Here is a 22,273-nt window from a genome sequence, read left to right on the forward strand (position 1 = left end):
TCCAAGCTTCATCCAGAGCCAATGCAGAGGTGGAGACAATTTTGATTTTTTTTTTTTTTTTTAAGTTTATATGTATAAATAATCCTTATTTACACACACTAACTTACCCTTTATAACATATCTCCAGGGCTACCAAGAGGAAAACAACCTCCATTATGCAGCTTTGAGGAACAACCAGCCCAACAGATCAATGCAGAACAGACAGAATGAATGTGTGTACTCTGCTGTGAGGCTGTAGATGTCTTGTTGTCATTGCAGCTTAACACAGGACCTAATTAAGTATTTTGTATGTACTCATACCGGTTTCTACATTTTCAATTGTATCATTTATCAGTCTCGATGAAACAAAGTTTTCCTAATAAAGTTGTTTTTTCTGGCCATGTCAACAAATGATAGATTACCTCCATATATTTATATTCATTTTATGAAGACAAAGCTTGTATCGTGCTGTTGCAGTCCTTAATTTGTGAAGTCAAAAGCTGCAACAATGGTTTTCACAAGCATTCATATCCATCGGACTATTAAGTTGACCAAAACACCCACTGGATGAGACAAATGCTCCATTATGTGATCATGACCATGTAAACAGCAGCAGGCTATGTCTTGGATACATAGAAATGATAAGGCAGGGGCAGTATTATCCAAAGGGTTGGCGTACTCCTGCTGTGTCCACCGTGGTCTCTCCTTCCCGGAACTGCAGGAATTATTTTTGCTTATTTGGGATCCAACTTGCCAGCAGTTTAGAAAATGTTTAGCTCTCTTTGTTGACCTTTTTTTTGTGAAACTTGGACTAAAGACTAACAAAACAGATAACAAAATTGAACACAATACAAACATTAATTTTTGATTTAATTAAAAATTACTACCCGCTCAAGATTCCCAATACAACTGAAACCTTGACATCTGTCTGCTGCTTTTTGAATCTGCAGACCTTGGTTAGCTTCCTAATTGGTGCATCAGCATTCAGCATTATGAAAAGCAGTCACAGCTGCCATTGTTAATATATAATCAATTAAAATTTTATTTTGCAACAAAAGACCTTCAAGAGTTTTATTAGAATTGTGAAAAAACTGGCAAATGGATTTTTGTCCATCCCTCTATCAGTCTTCGACTTCTTTATCTCTTTTTAGGGGACAGGTGGCCGCTTATCCCACTTCTAACTCACAAAGACAAACAACTGTTCATGCCCTCATTCACTTCTAATGTCAATGCACATGGACACGGGGAGAACAGGCAAACTCTGCACAAAAAACCCCCCTGACTGCAGGAACCTTCTTGCTTTGTGGCAGCTATTTTAGCCCCTACATAACCGTGCCACCCCTGTGTCAGTTCACCTCATGTGTGTCTCCCCTTGTGTTGTGCCACTTTCATCATGTTGTAATTACTGATCACAAAGTGCCACAATCGTAAAGCAAAATCTTTACAAATATTATGGTTATGGCATAATCATAATCTTTGAAAAGATTATGATTATGGCACTTTTGAACTACCGTATTTTCACTGTAATAAAAGGCACAGTCTCAGTTGCGGGTGCTATTTCTGTATTTAAAACATACATTTAGGCGCACCGTATTATTAGGCGCATGCTAAAACATACAGTAAAAAATGACAACGGAAGTAAAACGGTGAGTTTAGATACATTTTAAAAAAAACTGGCAAATGGATTTTGAACAAAATATTAATTCTTCCGCCACAAAACCATCAAGGTTTTCATCGTCTGTATCTGAATTAAACAGCTGCACTATTTCAATGTCCAACATCCAGAATTCCTCTTCTTCATCATCTGAATCAGACTCACCAACCGGTTCCGCTTCAGCGTTGATTTTGTTAAAGCTCTTCCAATACATGAAGACGGTATCATAGCCCATACGACTACAATCCACCCGCATATGGTGGCATAACTTGCCCGCCGCTGCCTCATAGTCTTTGTGAAGGAGTGTTTGCCTTCCATCATTCAGCGCTCTGTCCATTTCCGTGGCAGCCAAAAACCACGGTGAACGACGACTTCTCGTGCCCCGTTGTGCATATCGCCACCGTGCTGTTCCCTTTTTTCTCCACTGTGTGGGTCAAAGGGATGTCAAAACTCAGAGGGATCTCCTCCATGTTGGTGATGTGGCTGGGCGAGGTTATCTTGTCGCGGCAGTAGGTGCGGAAGATGGCCGCCCTCTCTTGGTAATCCACGGGCAGCCACTGCGCAACAGTTGTCCTCGCGCGTATGGAGAGATGCCGCCTCCTCATAAAGCGAAAACACTAAGATTGCTCGATTGCCATTTTCAGCTGCATATTTAATGTCCTGCAGTTTAAAGTAAGCCTCATTCATACACGTCTCGCTTGACCGGCGCCATTTTAGGGGATCCTTATGCGTAGGTGTGCCGCTAATCGATTGGCGGAGCGTTTACCGTAGTGCACCCACCAAAGGCGAACTGCAGATTTTGGAACTCAGTCCACACACAAGGCGCACCATATTATAAGGCGCACCGTCAATTTTTGAGAAAATCTCAGTGTTTTAAGTGCGCCTTATAGTCATAATACGGTACTTGTAGAACTTCACAGCCTCCACCTCAACTCTTTCTCTAAGAGCTGGTCATAGTTTTGGTCTAGACATCCCAAAGTCAGTGACTAGTTACTTTGTCTTTGAGGCGTTGAGGTGTAAATGGTTCATGTGGCTCCAGGCATTCCATGAACAGGCTCCTATACTCCATCTGATTGTTGTTACTCCATCTCTTTGTTGTCCCTGATGCATCCCACAATGGCTGTGTCATCGACAAACTTCTAAATTTGGCACAGCTCAAAGTTGTAGTAAAAGTCTAATGTGTACAGGGTTAATAGTAGAGGGCCCAGCACTGTGACCTGGGGTGCTCTTGTGCTGCTAATCACAGTGTCTGTATACCATAGCCTGTCGGTGAGATACGGTAGCCGGAGAATCAGGAATCCAGGTCCACTACTATCATGCTAAGTTTGTCCCGTGCTGCGGTGTGAGGTGAGTTTCACTGGTCAGAAGACATTCAGCTCCCTGGGAGGATTCTTCTTAAGAACTGGGATGATGCATGTCTTCCACAATGTCTTTACACACTAACATACATATACCTGCATCCCCCCCATGCACACAACCTCACAAAACAACAAACATTTGTATACTTGCACATACTCTCCACATACTTGAACAATCATTGTCTGTACCTTCCATTGCACCACATGATCAATTTGCCATTTAAATCGAATTGATCCAGTGGCCATGTGTTTTAGTCTGTTCCGAGTAGACCCCCAGTTTACAACATTCAAAACCAGCAAAAGTTAGGCTTGATATTTAGCTGAAAATTAATTCAAACTGGCCACTCGGCCATGCTCAATTTATAATGTGTGTTCTGCTGTTGTAGTTTTATTTTGTAGAAAAATATTTTAAAACTTGTAACAATACGAAAATGTTTTAGAATGTGTGCGTCAGAATAACACTCAAAGGTTATAAGAAATGAATCAGAAGCCCAAGGGCTTAAATTGCAAGACCACAGAAGTCTAACACTGAGAAATACTGTATCTTGTATCCATTGGCTACCTCATCAGTATAATCTATACAGCCACAGCATCAGACTACGGCATAGGATGTTGCACAACATAAAACAATTTAAGGCACACCTCAAATATTGACATACGGGAATGTGATGTTATTGATTGATCTTTGTAAAAATATGTTTCATAGATTAAAGACTTTTTTTATTCATGTAGTGACACCAGTCTGAGTTCGGGGTGATGTTAATTTCACAGGAAGTCAACCATAACTATACTATTGCAAACAGGTACCTCTATGATACCATCACGTCAGGACCAATGTAATCACTGTGGGTATACCATGCTGTTGATATAAGGTCACACACGAATCACATCGTAATTTAGTGTGAAAAAAGCTTGAAAGGTAAATGATATGTGGTTTTGAACAGAATGTAGAAGTGTCTGCAGAAGCAGGAATTCTACATACAAAAAAAAAGGCACAGCATGGAGAAGGATGTATATATCAAGGCTTTCTTCATTAATTTGAAGTAAAAACACAACAGCCCTCCCCCCATGACTAATTACTGAGCAAACCGATTTTTCCCAGGAACGATTTTTGCTTATTTGGGATCCAATTTGCCAGCAGTTTAGAAAATGTTTAGCTATCTTTGTTGACCTCTTTTTTGTAAAACTTGGGGCATAAAGACTAACAAAACAGATAACAAAATTGAACACAATACAAATATTAATTTTTGATTTAATTAAAATTTACTACCTGCTCAAGATTCCCAATACAACTGAAACCTTGACATCTGTCTGCTGCTTTTTGAATCTGCAGACCTTGGTTAGCTTCCTAATTGGTGCATCAGCATTCAGCATGATGAAAAGCAGTCACAGCTGCCATTGTTAAGATATAATCAATTAAAATTTTTATTTTGCAACAAAAGACCTTCAACACTTTTATTAGAATTGTGAAAGAACTGGCCATGGGATTTTTGTCCATCCCTCTATCAGTCTTCGACTTCTTTATCCCTTTTAAGGGACAGGTGGCCGCTTATCCCACTTCTAACTCACAAAGACAAACAACTGTTCATGCCCTCATTCACTTCTAATGTCAATGCACATGGACACGGGGAGAACAGGCAAACTCTGCACAAAAAAAAACCCTGACTGCAGGAACCTTCTTGCTTTGTGGCAGCCATTTTAGCCCCTACATAACCGTGCCACCCCTGTGTTAGTTCACCTCATGTGAGTCTCACCTTGTTTTGTGCCACTTTCCTCATGTTGTGATTACTGATCACAAAGTGCCATAATCATTAAGCAAAATCTTTACAAATATTAAATTATGGTTATGCCATAATCATAATCTTTGAAAAGATTATGATTATGGCACTTTTGAACTACCATATTTTCACTGTAATAAAAGGCGCAGTCTCAGTTACGGGTGCTATTTCTGTATTTAAAACATATATAAGGTGCACCGTATTATTAGGCGCATGCTAAAACATACAGTAAAAAATGACAACAGAAGTAAAACGGTGAGTTTCTTCACATTTATTGAACAAAATATTAATTCTTCTGCCACAAAACCATCAAAGTTTTCATCTTCTGTATCTGAATTAAACAGCTGCACTATTTCAATGTTTAACATCCCGAATTCCTCTTCTTCATCATCTGAATCAGACTCACCGACCGGTTCCAGTCCAGCGTTGATTTTGTGAAAGCTCTTCCAATACATGAAGACGGTATCATAGCCCATGCGTCTACAATCCACCCGCATATGGTGGCATAACTTGCCCGCCACTGCCTCATAGTCTTTGTGAAGGAGTGTTCGCCTTCCTTCATCCAGCGCTCTGTCCGTTTCCGTGGCAGCCGAGAACCACGGTGAACGACGACTTCTCGTGCCCCGTTGTGCGTATCGCCACCGTGCTGGTCCCTTTTTCTCCACTTTGTGGGTCAAAGGGATGTCAAAAGTCAAAAGGATCTCATCCATGTTGGTGATGTGGCTGGGCGCAGTTATCTTGTCGCGGCAGTTGGTGCGGAAGATGGCCACCCTCTCAGGCTCCTATGCTCCATCTGATTGTTGTTACTCCATCTCTTTGTTGTCCCTGATGCATCCCACAATGGCTGTGTCTTCGACAAACTTCTAAATTTGGCACAGCTCAAAGTTGTAGTAAAAGTCTAATGTGTACAGGGTTAATAGTAGAGGGCCCAGCACTGTGCCCTGGGGTGCTCTTGTGCAGCTAATCACAGTGTCTGTATACCATGGCCTGTCAGTGAGATACGGTAGCTGGAGAATCAGGAATCCAAGTCCACTACTATCATGCTAAGTTTGTCCCGTGCTGCGGTGTGAGGTGAGTTTCACTGGTCAGAAGACACTCAGCTCCCTGGGAGGATTCTTCTTAAGAACTGGGATGATGCATGTCTTCCACAATGTCTTTAAAAGCTTGAAAAGTAAATGACATGTGCTTTGAACAGGAAGTAGAAGTGTCTGCAGAAGCGGGAATTCGAGATACAAAAAACAAAGGCACAGCATGGAGAAGGATGTATATATCAAGGCTTTCTTCATTAATTTGAAGTAAAAACACAACAGCCCCCCCCCCATGACACAAGCAATTATAAATGCTTAACCTTCCTCTGGTGTTCGGGTCGTCACCGACCCGTTTTCAAGTTTGAAATGCATTAAAAAACACATAAATTAGTTTATTGAGTCAAGGCTTTTTGACTTTGTCGAAAACCTCTATTTCAACAAAATAAAACAAAAAAAAATGTTTTCACTAAATTATAAAATGCTCTGGTTGAAATTATGACCCTTGTGTTGTTCGGGTCGGTTTCGACCCAGTTATAAAAGTAAGATTATAAAGCAATAATTATAACCAAAACTTAAATCATAAGTGCACTGTCAGCCAGCTCCCAATCATGTGAGCTTTAGGGGATTCTCATTTCCCCTTGTTTTCCAGTATACCTGCACAAAAACAAAACAAACAACTGTGACAGGCAGAAATATTTTCCGCGCAACAATGTCACTTCAGACCTTTCGCATGATATCAAGAGTCCTCAGATTTGACAACAGAGATACCAGAGCAAGATCTGACAAGCTTGCCCCCATCAGGGATGTATGGGAGAGATGGATGCAGCTCCTTCCACTGATGTTCAACCCAGGGCCAGAGGTGACAGTGGATGAACTGGTCCTCGATATGACTGCTGGACTGCAGGGTCACAATATCACTTGTGACACATTTTTTACCAGCTATGACCTTGGACAAGAACTTCTCATGAGGAAACTTTCCATGGTGGGCACAGTGAAGAAAAATAAACCTGAGCTACCTGCTGAAATCTTGCAGGTGAAGGACAGGGCTCCACTTTCCTCAAAGTTTGCTTTTACAGACACCACCACTGTTGTCCCATATTGTCCAAAAAGAAAATGGAATGTGATACTTCACATGTTGACTCTTCACAAAGATGCAGCTGTGTCATCAGGAAGTGACAAAAAGCCCACAATCATCCTCGACTACAACAAAAACAAAGGAGGAGTGGACAACCTGGACAAGCTGACTGCCACCTACACTTGCCAGCGAATGACCAGGAGATGGCCAATGGTTTTGTTTTACAACATCCTTGATGTGTCTGCATGTAACACATTTGTGTTGTGGACCCACATCCACCAAGGGTGGAACTCAACCAAAAAAGCCAAGCGGAGAATGTTTCTTGAGGAGCTGGGAAGCCACACATTGAGTGAAGGGAACAGGTGCCCAGAGAACCAGACGCTGCCACCTTGGCCAGACCACTGCAGAGCGCACCTTGCAACTCCGTCCACGCCATCAGCAACACAAAGAGCATCCGCAACAGCATCCTCCTCAGCCAGCCATGCCTCAACACCAACCAGAACAGCCACAACCCCACTCAGGCAACCTGATCCTAAAAGAAAGAGGTGTCAAGTCTGCCCAAGCAGTAAGGACAGAAAGACAAATGCATTGTGCTTCAAGTGCAAGAAATATCTCTGCAAAGAGCACACTAAAAGTGTCACTTTTTGCCACACATGCAGCTAAACACACGCACATACACATGCATGTTCTTGCACACAGAGACTTTTACTCTGATTTGGTATTTTGGTTTGATTTGCTAGATTGGTTGTTGTTTGTTTGACCTTGCAAATCTATATTTTGTGTTATGACCTGTTCTGCTTTTCATTTTGTGTTTATATCAAAGTTCTATTGCTGAAAAAAATACTTTTTTGCCTTTTTCTTGAAGTAAATATATATGGGTCGAAATTGACCCGTAACACCATAGATGTTACTATAGTTAATAATATTAAAATGAAAAAATAAATAAAACAAATTTATTTAAGAGATGTGTTCTAACAGCACTTAGTAATAGTCAGGTAACACAACAACCTTTTATTTATTTATATGATTCTGTTGAGGTTCATTTTACCATTTTTTAAAATTGAAATCGAGGGGTATACTGACAAAAAAAAGGCCCAGAGGCCCACACCAAAAATATTAAAACCAATATTTTCATGGATATGGAAGCCTAACAAGGTAACCAAGAGATGAGAAACAAATTGGATGATAGCTATTTGTTTTTAGTGTATTTTACAGCTGATTTAAGACACGGGTCAAAACCGACCCGTTAACATCAGAGATGGTAACAGGAAACGAACACAAGAGGAGGGCTAAAGGAACGTGGTCAAACAAATGTTTCATGAAACTAGTTACTGAGCATTTACTTGAACCACTGGATCTTTGTCTTGCCATGAACTAGTCCAGCGTGCACTTCCTGCCCAAATGTAGCAAGCCTATGCGCCAGCACTCGCACCAATTAAGGCAGAAATGACAGAAAATAGATCGCTAAACGTATTAGTTCTCTCAGGCAAATCTTTCATCTTTATCAGCCAGATTACATGTGATCGTGTTTCCTGTATGTCACACCCTCAAGTCATCTCTGGCTGCCCAATCAGACACAAGCTCTGCATTTATCAGTGTACAAAGAACCAGTCTTCTCTTCACTCTGCCCAACACTTGGAGCAAGATGGCATCTGCAAAGTTTGTTTTCTGTCTGATGTGCTTAGAGAAAATTGGTGAGGTGAATATATGTATATATTATTAATTGCACATTTTCTTATTAATTTCTGAATAATATTAATCTTCCTCCTTTTGTGCTTGCTGTTTAATTTTCTCTTAAACAGCTACAAGGGAATTTTCTGCATCTTTGAATTGGAAGACCAATTTTATCTTGGTCAAACCTGGAGAGAACCTGACTTTGCCGTGTCTTCACAGAGATGATGTTTCTACCAAGATCTCTTTGTTTAAACAAATTCTGGGAGAGAAGCCGAGGCTGATCTGTACGTACTGGATATCAAGTAAACTTTGGATATTTGTGAATGACTTCAAAACCAATCCACGTTTCCAAATACATCCTGGTAACAAAGGAGCTTATCTGACAATATCAGATTTGGAGTTATCAGACTCAGCCACCTATTACTGTGTAAATCGGTATTTAACAGTATTTGACTTTCTAGAAAGTTATGTCATTGTAGAGGGTTCAGGGTTGACTATAGATCAGCTAGCATCACATTCTATCCAAGCAGAAGGTTCTGTGACGCTGAATTGTACAGTACATACTGGGTGGACTTGTGATGGGGATCACACTGTTTACTGGTTCAGAAACTCTGGACAATCTCAACTGGGACTCATGTACAGCCATACAGGCGGGAATAAGCAGTGTGAGAGGAAAACCAACACCTGTTTCTACAGCTTCTCCATGAAGAACCTGAACACTTCTCAGACTGGGACCTACATAGACATTGAACGCTATGCCTCATCTGTACTGGACTACATCTCCACCTCTATAGACAGTGTCACCACCCAGAAACAGATCACCATGTACCCTAATCAGAAGCCCTGGATGAATAGGGATGTCCGTCTCCTGCTGAAGGCCCGTAACATCACCTTCCGATCGGGGGATGCACAAACCTACAGCACAGCCAGAGCTAACCTGAAGCGGGGTATTAAGAAAGCCAAACACGACTACAAGCTGAAGGTAGAAGGGCACTTCTCCAACTCCAACCCCCAATCTATGTGGCAGGGCATTCAGGTCATCAGCAACTACAAGCCCATCAATCCCTCTCCCCTCTCAACCGACATCTCCTTCCTCAATGAGCTAAACAACTTCTATGCTCGGTTTGAGAAGGACAACCAAGAACAAGCGAGCAAGGTAGAGCTGACTGCTGGCCACCAACCCTTAACTTTCTCTACCACTGATGTCAGAGCGGAACTGAGCCGGATCAATCCACGCAAAGCTGCGGGCCCCGATGGCATCCCTGGACGCGTGCTCAGAACTTGTGCTGCGGAGTTAGCAGGGGTCCTGACGGACTTATTCAATCCACCCACCCATCCACATCAACGGAGCAGTGTGTGTCCAGCTTCAAATTCCTGGGGATCCACCTCTCACAGGACCTCACCTGGACGACTAACTGCTCCAGTTTGGTGAAGACGGCGTCTTCACCAAACTGGCACCAGCGTCTCTTCTTCCTGAGGACTCTGAAGAAACACCACCTCTCTTCAGACATCCTGGTGAACTTCTATCGCTGCTCCATCGAGAGCATCCTTACCAGCTGTGTTACGGTCTGGTATGGGAACTGCTCTGCCTCAGACCGGAAGGCATTGCAGAAGGTGGTGAAGACCGCCCAGCAAATAGCTGGAGCTTCTCTTCCTTCCATTGAGGACATATACAGGAGGCGTTGTCACAGGAGGACCAAGAAGGTCACTAAAGACTCCTGTCACCCAGCGCATGGACTGTTTACCCTCATGCCCTCTGGGAGGCGCTACAGGAGCCTCCGGACAAAACCCACCAGGTTCAGAAACAGCTTCTTCCCCACTGCTGTCTCCCTGCTGAACTCCAACCCCTCTCACTTTACCTCCCTGCACTATTTACATCTGTTATTTGCACTACCCACTTCCGGTTACTTGCACTGCTTTCCATACTTTGCACATTCTTACCATATTTTATCATTATTATATAGTTAAAACATTGATCCTGTAGGAAATTCAGCACCATAGTTACAGCCTGTATATATATTTATCTTGGTTGCAAAGACTTTTATATACCCTTTACATATCTGTGAACTCTGTAAATACAAACATATAGATTGATATCATAAACATATTCATTGTGTGTATATATTGTATATACCCATCACAGTTTTATTCGCTACTTAAGCACTTCTGGTTAGATGCTAACTGCATTTCGTTGCCTTGTACTTGTAACATGTGTAATGACAATAAAGTTTAATCTAATCTAATCTAATGTGCTGTTGCAGCATGTGGACACATTCTGTTTGGAAATGGAACCACGCTGGTGCTTGAGGGTGAGTGTGTTTGAAATCATTTTATTCAAAAGGTTTATACAAGTTGTTAAAGTGCTACATATTTTTGTGCAGATTATTTTATATATATTGTAGAAATAATTTACATAATATCCAGTTTTTAAAAAAATTAAGCCAGAATCCACTAATTTATTTTATTGTCCATTAAAGGTTACCCCAGTTAGCTCTGTTCAGTTGGTTTCAAAATATATAGCGATTGATAGAAAAATTAACCTTATGTTTAAACAGATATGGCCTAAATATCCCCTGATTCTCTGTTATATGGAGCTTTTAGTTTCTAAAATGTGGAGGAAATGTAACATTTATAGCCCATTTTAAATGGAGATGGAACCAAACAGGTCTTTGAGGGTGAATTACCTTCTATGTTCATGACTCCGGTATTCTGAGTTTCGACTGTTATGACTTTAACTTGGATTCAGGAATTTGAATTGATTATTTGATTTGTTCATATATAAGACAAACTTGTATTTTTACCTAAATATTGACACTGCAGAATTATAATTCTGACTTCATTATCAATAACTTATACCGGTACTTGAGAAAAACGTATTCAACAGAACTGGTGGTTGGAGTAAATCGCTACCTGTACTTGTTCAAGCTCTACTGCCTGTTCTTCTTCACCATGGAACTGAAACCTTGACCTCTGTCTGCTGCTGTGTTCATCTACAAATGATAAACACACTCAGTTCTAAGTTTACTTCCTGTGTGGTGCATCATCATTCAGCACCTTTCTGGTAGAGTATCTGGCTTTCTCGGTGTGCGTGATGAACAGTCACAGCTGCAATTATAAAGGTGTGATTAATTACACTTCTGGGCTTATTTTAGAGAGTAATTTTACATTTCTAACATTCCATTTTATTTTTCAGAATCGCATGTAAGACTCACCTCTATTCAAACCAAAGGTATTTTTTATTAGTCAGAATAAAGTCGTTCATTAAATATTCGAAAGGCACTAATTCATTGTTGTCATTTACAGGATCGTCCAGATGCAGATGGTTCTGTTTTGTGGAAGAAGAAGATGAACAGAGAACATACCTGGACTGAATGTGTTTACTTCAGTGTAAAGCAGTAGAATAGAAAAATGACCATTTTCAACAATTTTAGATATCCTGTAGTTTCAGAAAACTCACAAAATAGAAAAAGGCTCTTCTCTGGTTGATTTATAGATATTTGATTCATTGTGTACATTCTACATTGTTCAGGATGTTCAGGATCCTTGGTACAATAAAGGAGGAAATAACCAACACACACTTGATTGTCTTGTCCTCCAACAGTCAGTATCTGCCACAGGCTGTATCTCCAGGGCTTTATTTCCCCAGGTTTTTGATTGGTGCAACAACTGACTGGAGCTAAATGTCACTAAAACCAAAGAGATTGGTGGTGACTTTTCCAACAAGCACTTGCAGCTGTTGAATGTTTCTTATTTTACAAAAAAATATCCTTAAAGTTGAAAAAGACTGTAAATAATCCAGAATGTGCAGCTGTTAATTTAGTGTGGCATATAAATTTTAGAACTTGTCTATCTGAATAAGACACACAGGGTATGATGAGAACTTATGTAGACACCCTAGCTGTTAGCTTACACACCCCCACATGTGACGCTGTGCAGTAGAAACAAAACCACAACATCAGTTACTGCTCGACCTGTTTGCTGTCTGTTTTTGCATTTGCAATGATATTTCTTTTCTTTCTTTCTTCTTCTTGTTGGAATAAAACATTACATAATTATATACAGTACACATCATGTAAAGAAATATCAAGTAATATACCATACCATTCATACGTTACCATACGTACAGCCATGTTTTTAGACTATGATGCAAAACACTTAAAGTTTTGACATGTTTAAAAATAATCCTGTACTTATATATTTTGTCCTGCAGTCAATCTTCTTCTAAAATAAGATTCAAATAAAAGTGCAGCCCTTTATTGTCTAAAATGTCCAAATGTGTTTTTTGTAACACAGTCAGAATCTTTTTTTTTTTTAATTGTGCTGCAGCTATGACAGCAATACTTGTACATACTTGCATGGTGGGCTTGACTTTTCCCCTTCTGTCTTGGTGGTTTCAAACAGGAAGTCTTTGCTGTGTCTTAACACACAGCAGTCAAACTACATCGCTTCACTCTCTTGACCTTGGCATTCAAAGACAACTAGTGTAAGGAAAATGGCATTGCTGTAATGTTAATGTGATCCCCATTGCAGTCACATCAACACATCTTCTTGTCAATAGTGTTATTTCTGTTTGTATTAAGCACATTTATCCATCGAATTGTCTGTATGCAAACATTTTTAGATTAGATTATATTTTAGATTATAATGGCACATTCACTTCAGTACATACATTTTGTTTAATATATAGGTTAATAAGTGGACTAATTCATGATTTTATAGGCTTACAAAAACACAATATTCCAGTTCCTCTGATATACTCCGTGTTGATTCTATCCATGTGCAACAGAGAGTGCTTACATCTTCATCAGTTCCTCCTCCAGCTTCTCTTGCTGTCTTCTCCTCAGGGCCACTGTCTATGGGCCAGGGCCACCAATGCGGTGTTGCTCTGACTTTCCTGTTTTGAATTGTACCTATCTGGGCATTCATTCAGGGTGTCGTGGCATGATCAACTTTTGGCTCATCACTAGTTCTCCACTGGGGTCACCCAAGGATCGGTGCCGGGGCTGCTGCTCTTTGCCATATACGCAACATTGCTCAGGCAAATCATCCCATGGTCTCCCATGGTGTTTTATACCACTGCTTTCCACATGGCACCCAGTTCTGCGTCTCATTTTCCCCAGACTAACCCTCAGGCTCAGACTAGATCTAACCATGTCTCTCAGACATATCCGCATGGATGCAGGGCCACCACCTTCAACTTAACCATGGTGAAAATGAGCTCCTTCTTTCCTTGGCAAAACTATCCTTTCATCAAAACATAGATCACAAAATTGGCCCCTGCCTGTTATCGACGCTGTTTGAAACCTTGGAGTCATGATTGTTGACCATCTGAGGTTTTGTGATCATGTAGCAGTAGTCTCCCTATCATCCCGTCACTTTGCCATATCCAACCTCAGAAAAACCAGGCCATTAAACCTACAAATGGTGATACAAGTCATGGTGATCTCCCATATTTCCACCAATTCAGATAGTCTAACGAAAGCAGGCCCATGCCACCTCACTGCTGATAGAGGTCTACTGTACCTGCCCACATTAAGATCATGTCATTCATGCTGACCGACAGACTAATACCGGAATCTGCTCCCTCTTACGTGAACAATCTTGTTTGAGCCCATGCTACCCCTCGTTGCTGCATCATTTTCCAAAAGCTGTCTGTCATAATAATTAGTGAGCATTTACTGGATGCATTACTGCAACATGGAAAAAATAAAAAAGAATGATTGCTGGTTGGTTGGTTGGTCGGTTGGTTGGTTGTTGTTGATTGGTTAGAAATGATGCACATTATAACTCAACTCAAATTGAATTCTATTTATATATGAAGCAAAATCCTATTCTTAAGGTAATCCAAAAAATTTTCTTGTGGGTTTTTTTAACCTTTAAATCTTCCTTTGATTTCTCCAACATCAATTTTATCAAGCAAATCTGACATTACAAGTGATCGTGTTTCCTGTATCTCACACCCTCGAGTCATCTCCGGCTGCCCAATCAGATACAAGTGCAGCATTTATCAGTTTAAAAAGGACCAGTCTTCTCTTCACTCAGCCCAAAACTTGGAGCAAGATGACATCTGCAAAGTTGATTTTCTGGCTGATATGTTTGGAGAAATTTGGTGAGGATTTCTTTTTTGTTTGTATTTTGTTTATTTATGGCATCATTTGCAAAATTCTAGATTTAAACATTAAACGTTGTTCATTTCTAATTGTATTTTGATTTTAGCTCAGACAGCTACAATGGAATTTTCTCCATCTTTGAATTGGAAGACCAATTATATCTTGGTCAAACCTGGACAGAACCTGACTTTGCCGTGTCTTCACAGAGGTGCTGTTTCTACCAAGATCTCTTGGTTTAAAGAAACTCTGGGAGAGCAGCCGATTCTGATCTGTACATACAGGATATCAAGTAAATATTGTAGATGTGCTAATGACTTCAATCCACGTTTCCAACTACATCCTGGTAACAATGGAACTAATCTGACAATAACAGATTTGACGTTATCAGACTCAGCGACGTATTACTGTGTAAATCAGTATTTAAATGCATTTGACTTTACAGAAGGTTATAATGTCATTGTAGAGGGTTCAGGGTTGACCATAGATCAGTCAGCATCACAGTCTATCCAAGCAGAAGGTTCTGTGACGCTGAATTGTACAGTCCATACTGGGTGGACTTGTGATGGGGATCACACTGTTTACTGGTTCAGAAACTCTGGACTATCTCAACTGGGACTCATGTACAGCCATACAGGCAGGAATAAGCAGTGTGAGAGGGAAACCAACACCTGTTTCTACAGCTTCTCCATGAAGAACCTGAACACTTCTCAGACTGGGACCTACTATTGTGCTGTTGCAGCATGTGGACACATTCTGTTTGGAAATGGAACCAAGCTGGTGTGTGGGGGTGAGTGCTCTAATTTTGTGCAGATTATTTTCTGTATATTGTAGAAATAATTTACATATTATCTAGTTTTAAAAATATTAAGCCAGCATCCAGTAATTTATTTAATTGTCCATAAAAAGGTTATCCTAATTAGCTCTGTTCAGTTGGTTTATATATAGTGTTTTATCGAAACATTTACCAGTTCAAACAGATATGGCCTAAATATCCCCCAATTCTCTGTTTACACAAAGCTTTCAGTATCTAAAATGAGGAGAAATTGTAACATTTAAAGCCTGGTTTGAATTGTACATGGACACCGTGACAGTCCTTTAAAAACATAATATTTTTGGTCAAAGTATCACTTTAACTCATTACGTTTTATGTCAGTATAGGTTCTGTTTCTATATTGTTACTTTATAAAATAATTTGTGACTGGTGATGTCTATTGTCTCCCTGAATTACACAGTAATGACATCATAACTAGCTTAATATAAGAGAGAGGACAAATTTGTTGAAATACTTAAATGATTGTCTGAAACGGCAGCGGATATCACAATTTCTGATGCATCTCGTTACAGATGAAGGAAACCATCTTGTTTTGGTGTATTTCCTCAGTGCGGCCTGGATATTTACCATCATCGTGGTTGTTTTATTATCCATTTCAGTTTTTATGACAAAGAGGAAAAACAGTCATCACTCTCTGGGTAACTGATGTAATATATTTTGAAGATTTTTAAAGGTAAACTGGGAAAATTACCAAGAGGAAAACAACCTCCATTATGCAGCTTTGAGGAACAACCAGCCCAACAGATCAATGCAGAACAGACAGAATGAATGTGTGTACTCTGCTGTGAGGCTGTAGATGTCTTGTTGTCATTGCAGCTTAACACAGGACCTAATTAAGTATTTTGAATTTACTCATACCGGTTTCTACATTTTCAATTGTATCATTTATCAATCTCGATGAAACAAAGTTTTCCTAATAAAGTTGTTTTTTCTGGCCATGTCGACAAATGATAGATTACCTCCATATATTTATATTCATTTTATGAAGACAAAGCTTGTATCGTGCTGTTGCAGTCCTTAATTTGTGAAGTCAAAAGCTGCAACAATCGTTTTCACAAGCATTGATATCCATCGGACTATTAAGTTGACCAAAACACCCACTGGATGAGACAAATGCTCCATTATGTGATCATGACCATGTAAACAGCAGCAGGCTATGTCTTGGATACATAGAAATGCTAAGGCAGGGGCAGTATTATCCAAAGGGTTGGCGTACTCCTGCTGTGTCCACCGTGGTCTCTCCTTCCCGGAACGATTTTTCCCAGGAACGATTTTTGCTTATTTGGGATCCAATTTGCCAGCAGTTTAGAAAACGTTTAGCTATCTTTGTTGACCTCTTTTTTGTAAAACTTGGGGCATAAAGACTAACAAAACAGATACCAAAATTGAACACAATACAAATATTAATTTTTGATTTAATTAAAAATTACTACCTGCTCAAGATTCCCAATACAACTGAAACCTTGACATCTGTCTGCTGCTTTTTGAATCTGCAGACCTTGGTTAGCTTCCTAATTGGTGCATCAGCATTCAGCATGATGAAAAGCAGTCACAGCTGCCATTGTTAAGATATAATCAATTAAAATTGTATTTTGCAACAAAAGACCTTCAACACTTTTATTAGAATTGTGAAAGAACTGGCCAAGGAATTTTTGTCCATCCCTCTATCAGTCTTCGACTTCTTTATCTCTTTTAGGGGACAGGTGGCCGCTTATCCCACTTCTAACTCACAAAGACAAAGACAAACAACTGTTCATGCCCTCATTCACTTCCAATGTCAATGCACATGGACACGGGGAGAACAGGCAAACTCTGCACAAAAAACCCCCCTGACTGCAGGATCCTTCTTGCTTTGTGGCAGCCATTTTAGCCCCTACATAACCGTGCCACCCCTGTGTCAGTTCACCTCATGTGTATCTCCCCTTGTGTTGTGCCACTTTCATCATGTTGTGATTACTGATCACAAAGTGCCATAATCATAAAGCATAATCTTTACAAATATTATGGTTATGGCATAATCATAATCTTTGAAAAGATTCTGCCATAATCATAATCTTTGAAAAGATTATGATTATGGCACTTTTGAACTACCATATTTTCACTGTAATAAAAGGCGCAGTCTCAGTTGCGGGTACTATATCTGTTTTTAAAACATACATAAGGTGCACCGTATTATTAGACGCATGCTAAAACATACAGTAAAAAATGACAACGGAAGTAAAATGGTGAGTTTCATCACATTTATTGAACAAAATATTCATTCTTCCGCCACAAAACCATCAAAGTTTTCATCTTCTGTATCTGAATTAAACAGCTGCACTATTTCAATGTCCAACATCCCGAATTCCTCTTCTTCATCATCTGAATCAGACTCACCGACCGGTTCCGCTTCAGCATTGATTTTGTGAAAGCTCTTAAAAATACATGAAGACGGTATCATAGCCCATGTGTCTACAATCCACCCGCATATGGTGGCATAACTTGCCCGCCGCTGCCTCATAGTCTTTGTGAAGGAGTGTTCGTCTACCGTCATCCAGCGCTCTGTTCGTTTCCGTGGCAGCCGAGAACAACGGTGAACGACCAACTGTTTCACTCGGTTTTCCAGCTCGGGCCACCTTGCTTTGTTCCCACAGGACATTAAAATGTCTTGCAGCTGCTCGATTGCCATTCTCAGCCGCATATTCGATGGCCTACAAATTGCTGCTTTATGTTGTGCCCATTTGATGAAACCCCTTGGTTTCATCAAATGGGCCTTGAAACCCCTTGAAACCCCTTCCACTTCCTTCCAATAAAGCCTCCATGGTCCTTGATGGGCTTGTAATCATCTTTAGTATTTTCACCTTTTTGACATCACTTTTATATCCAATGGCTATCAGCTAAAAATCCTCATATTGAACCTCATTTTGGATCACCCATCTAAGGTCCTATGTTTGTTCACCAGGATGAATGGCAGGTAGGCCCATAGCAAATTGCAGAAGTAAACTTCAAAAATGAAAAATCACCAGGCAGGCAGCAGACAGTGGCCAGGGCTGGGACAGATGTTAAGTTATGCAAATGGCTGTGTGCTGTGCCAGATGCCGGATTGGTCATCCGAAGATCAAGTATCTGCCAATTGGTGGATTGTCCAGGAGGGACTAAATTTAAAGCAGAAGATTGCTGCCACCTGCAAGCTCCTCAACTTCCTCAATAATCCAGTGGGCCTCTGATGTGTTTTGAATCATTGTGATGTGTAAAAGTGCACAGCCACATTTTTTATATTGTTTTCTCCTGTTTTGAAGTTAGGTAGGTTAAGGAATGTATTTTGGTTATTGCCTGTTAGGGAACATTTTGGTTGTTTCTTTTCATTTAGACTGATTCTGATTGTTATTTTGGCTAAAAGTCACTCTGAGGATATTTGTGCTAATAAAACCTTTTGAATTTTGATTTTTGGAATGATCCTTGGTATAAATGATCACCCATGTTAACTTTTGATTAACTTTGTGTCATTGGTCACTTAGACCTTGAGGAAGCTGGGGGTTTGTGTTAGGCTCAGAGCTCCTAGACTGGTTGTAACATGGAACAGTAAGGGTCAGTAAAAGGAAATGAGTCCAGGAATGAGTGCTGGAAAGTCAGGCATGAGGCTGTGGAGAGAGTGACGGGAGTGGCAGCATTGTCCTGCTTATGGCAGAACAGATGGTGACAGGACTCAGTTATTGCTTTGCTTGCAGGATTTATTATTTCTTTTTTAGAACAAATATACTTTCACTGCTGAAGAGTTTTTAAAATATGGCTTTTAGTTTTCTGAATCACAATGCTCTCGTGACTTGACAGTGACTTTAATTACCCAGCTAATCATATCATAACAAACTTGCATTAATATATTCTGATGTACACATGATTTTTACTCTGTTTGCATTGCTCTACTGGACAAGCCTGGGAAATATATGAAGTTGAGAAGTAAAAGGATCATTAGAATTATGTTTTGTGAGTTTATGATCTGTGATTTTTGCTAATTATTGCCTGTGAAATGGCTCCTGACCATCCAGTCCTGATACAGATGCATTATGTTTTCCCAAACTGTTACTAAAAATTGACTTTTAGTTGCAAGGATCAATGCAAACCCAGATGTGTCATTCTTGGATTCAAACAGAAAGCCCTCGTATGTTTTTTCATGTACTTTTCCACGAGTGCGTCTAAAACAATCAACACGTCACAAGGTCTCAGAGAAACTCATACCCTTGTTTCCTTAATAAGACATACAACGAAACCGGGTCGGCCAATCACAGCCAGTCAGTAAACTCAGGTTTGAGTGGAGGAAAGGACAAAATTAGTTTCATTCAGCACAGCAACACAATGGTATTTACGTTTGTTTTCTATCTGCTATGTGTGATTGCTGGGAAGATGGATGAGTGATTTATTATTCTTGTATTATCTATCTAATATGGTGACTCTTAGCACTGGAGCACTCTCATTTCTATTTTTAATCTGGAAAGAAACAAACAACCCTCAAAATAATTCATAGCTTTGTTTGTTCTGTTTTTTCAGGTGAGATGACTGTTCTGATGGTTGATAAAGACAAAAACTTTACAGCAGCTATTGGTGACAGTGTAACTTTGGGATGTTTCATCAGATCTAATTTTGTAGCAAAGTATTATTGGTATAAAGAAATAATGGGAGACTTTCCAAGGCTTGTGTCGAGCTTCTATACCTTTGATGAAAGTGCAAAGTTTTATGATGAATTTGTAAAACAATTCACGTTTTGCACTGAATGCAAAGAAAGAAGAAAATCACTTGATGATTGCCAATTTACAGCACTCTGATACAGGAACGTACTACTGCGCTAGTAGCTTTTCAGAAAAGCTTGAATTCAAAGATGGAATTACAATCATCATAAAGGGTTCAGGTTTGAACATCCCAGTCTTTATCCAGAGACCAGAATATCACTTGAATCAGTCAGAAGGTGCTGTTAGGTTCAACTGCACTGCACATGGCAGAGCCATTGACCAAGAACACGGTGTTTACCAACTGAGAACATCTGAAAAATCTGATCCAGGAGCTCTTTACACATGGAAAAACAACACTTGTTTCTACAGTTTGCCAGCAAACAACCTGGCTGTTGATTGTGCTGTTGTAACATGTGGACACTTTCTAAAGCTACCCCAAAAGCCACCCGGAGCGGAGGGTGAGTCGGTTTCATCTAAGAAATTAAATATGAGACAATGCATCATCTAATCTCTCTGAATCTGCAGGTGGTTATCTTAATCTGTATATTCTGAGTGAAGCGTTGGGGTTCACCACCATTCTGGCCAGTTTCATGGCTGTCTTACTGTGCAATATCTACAAGAGCCAAAGCGGCCGCAGTGGAGGTAAAAGTTTTTGTGAACTTAAATTAAGTAAAACACAATGACACAATGTCGGTTTGTTTTGTTTCAGGAAGTATCTTGAGATATTCAGATGATCCTACCACAAATGAAGAGGTACTTGTTATCTATATTAATAAAAACATCCTGATTGCTGTGCATCATATAGGTATTTCCTATTTTCTGTTTCAACAAAAGGGCCACACAAATGAGGATGTTCTCCACTATGCTGCCTTACGGACGAGTATGACCGACAGACCAAAGAGACAGATGGGAGCCATTAACGAAGAATGTGTGTACAGAAGAGTAAAGCATCATCGCTAAACATGTTTCAGCTTTGGGTGAATGATTATGTACATTGTTGTGTTTAAGAGTTTAATACTTTGTTTCTTAATACTGTTCATATTCTTAATCTGTTCAATGTGTATAAAATACAGTAACTTTTTAAGTAATATGTAATGCTTGATCAACCTATACAAACCTGTCGAGAATGTATTTTTTTCTTAAATAAAGGAGAATATCTATCAAAAAAACATGCCAACATAAAGTGATTTCAACTGCCAAGTTTGCATGAATAATATTTTTGCTGTTTAATGTACTTTGGTATACATCACCTGGGCCTGAGTCTCAGCAGCAAACCCGCAAATGTGAGACTCACAAGATAAGATTTCTGAAGAACCTCAGAGCTCTTATCTAAAACACTCGTGAGTGGAAACACATTGTAAGAGCAATTTTAATTTATCGAAACCTCTGAAATATCACTTTTATTTTGGAGACCATGCTACTCTGACTTTTTTTCAGATGATGGGTTTAGGGTTTATTATCTTCTCAACATTACTTGAAATATAACCGAGATGTTCATACAATTAAGATCTGATTCTGCATTCAGGCCTTTAGCTTTAAATGAATGAATCCTGAACAGTCATCATCTCAACAGACATCATCCCACCTGTGTGTGGTACAAATCTGGTAGTCCCATGAAAATGATGTCAGCCATATATATTACTTAATCGTACACAAATGCAATTGTTAGTGTCTTTGGATATCCTTGTAATATTTGGTCTGTGCAGACTTTTTTTTTTCAGACTTGGAAAAGGAACCTTTAAACATTCTAAAAGGTTCCTGATTAGTGGTTGAGGTGCATGTGGTGTCACATCACAACACATTTGGCGACTTTGGTGCAGAGTGATGTGAAAAGCAATTATAGAAAGTGGAGGTAAAAGTGTGCACTACTGTAGTTCCCACTTTAAGAAACACAACACACAAAAATGGACGATTTAACTCGAGAAGATTCTGTGATTCCAGCTGAGCTCAATAAAATCAATCAAAAAAAAAAATCTAATTAGTTTTACCTCTTACAAGAGAAACTGTGAAAATTGAAGCCAGACATTATCACATACAGTTCTGCCGATGTTATATTTTACTGCTGCAAACCAAAATGGAAGA

At 39.8% G+C, this 22,273-nt stretch overlaps 2 protein-coding genes and 1 long non-coding RNA gene across 3 annotated transcripts; all 3 read left to right on the plus strand.

The window, feature by feature from the left end:
* The first annotated feature begins 14,606 nt into the window (after window positions 1-14,606).
* On the plus strand, window positions 14,607-18,694 carry LOC115248505 (uncharacterized). The gene is given in 5 exon segments (XM_029832281.1): window positions 14,607-14,655; window positions 14,763-15,443; window positions 16,001-16,272; window positions 18,430-18,441; window positions 18,563-18,694. Coding segments are annotated over 5 exon segments (1,146 nt in total).
* Window positions 18,695-20,029: 1,335 nt separating this feature from the next.
* LOC115248506 (immunoglobulin kappa light chain-like) lies at window positions 20,030-20,738 on the plus strand. The gene is given in 2 exon segments (XM_029832282.1): window positions 20,030-20,209; window positions 20,211-20,738. Coding segments are annotated over 2 exon segments (669 nt in total). The 3' UTR covers window positions 20,700-20,738.
* An 18-nt stretch (window positions 20,739-20,756) lies between these two features.
* On the plus strand, window positions 20,757-21,643 carry LOC115248517 (uncharacterized). Its single transcript, XR_003887355.1, has 3 exons — window positions 20,757-20,833; window positions 20,901-20,944; window positions 21,026-21,643. It is a non-coding gene; the product is annotated as an uncharacterized lncRNA (long non-coding RNA).
* Window positions 21,644-22,273: the final 630 nt, after the last annotated feature.

This window comes from Takifugu rubripes, unplaced genomic scaffold, assembly GCF_901000725.2.
Source record: "Takifugu rubripes unplaced genomic scaffold, fTakRub1.2, whole genome shotgun sequence".
NCBI classification, from domain to species: domain Eukaryota; kingdom Metazoa; phylum Chordata; class Actinopteri; order Tetraodontiformes; family Tetraodontidae; genus Takifugu; species Takifugu rubripes.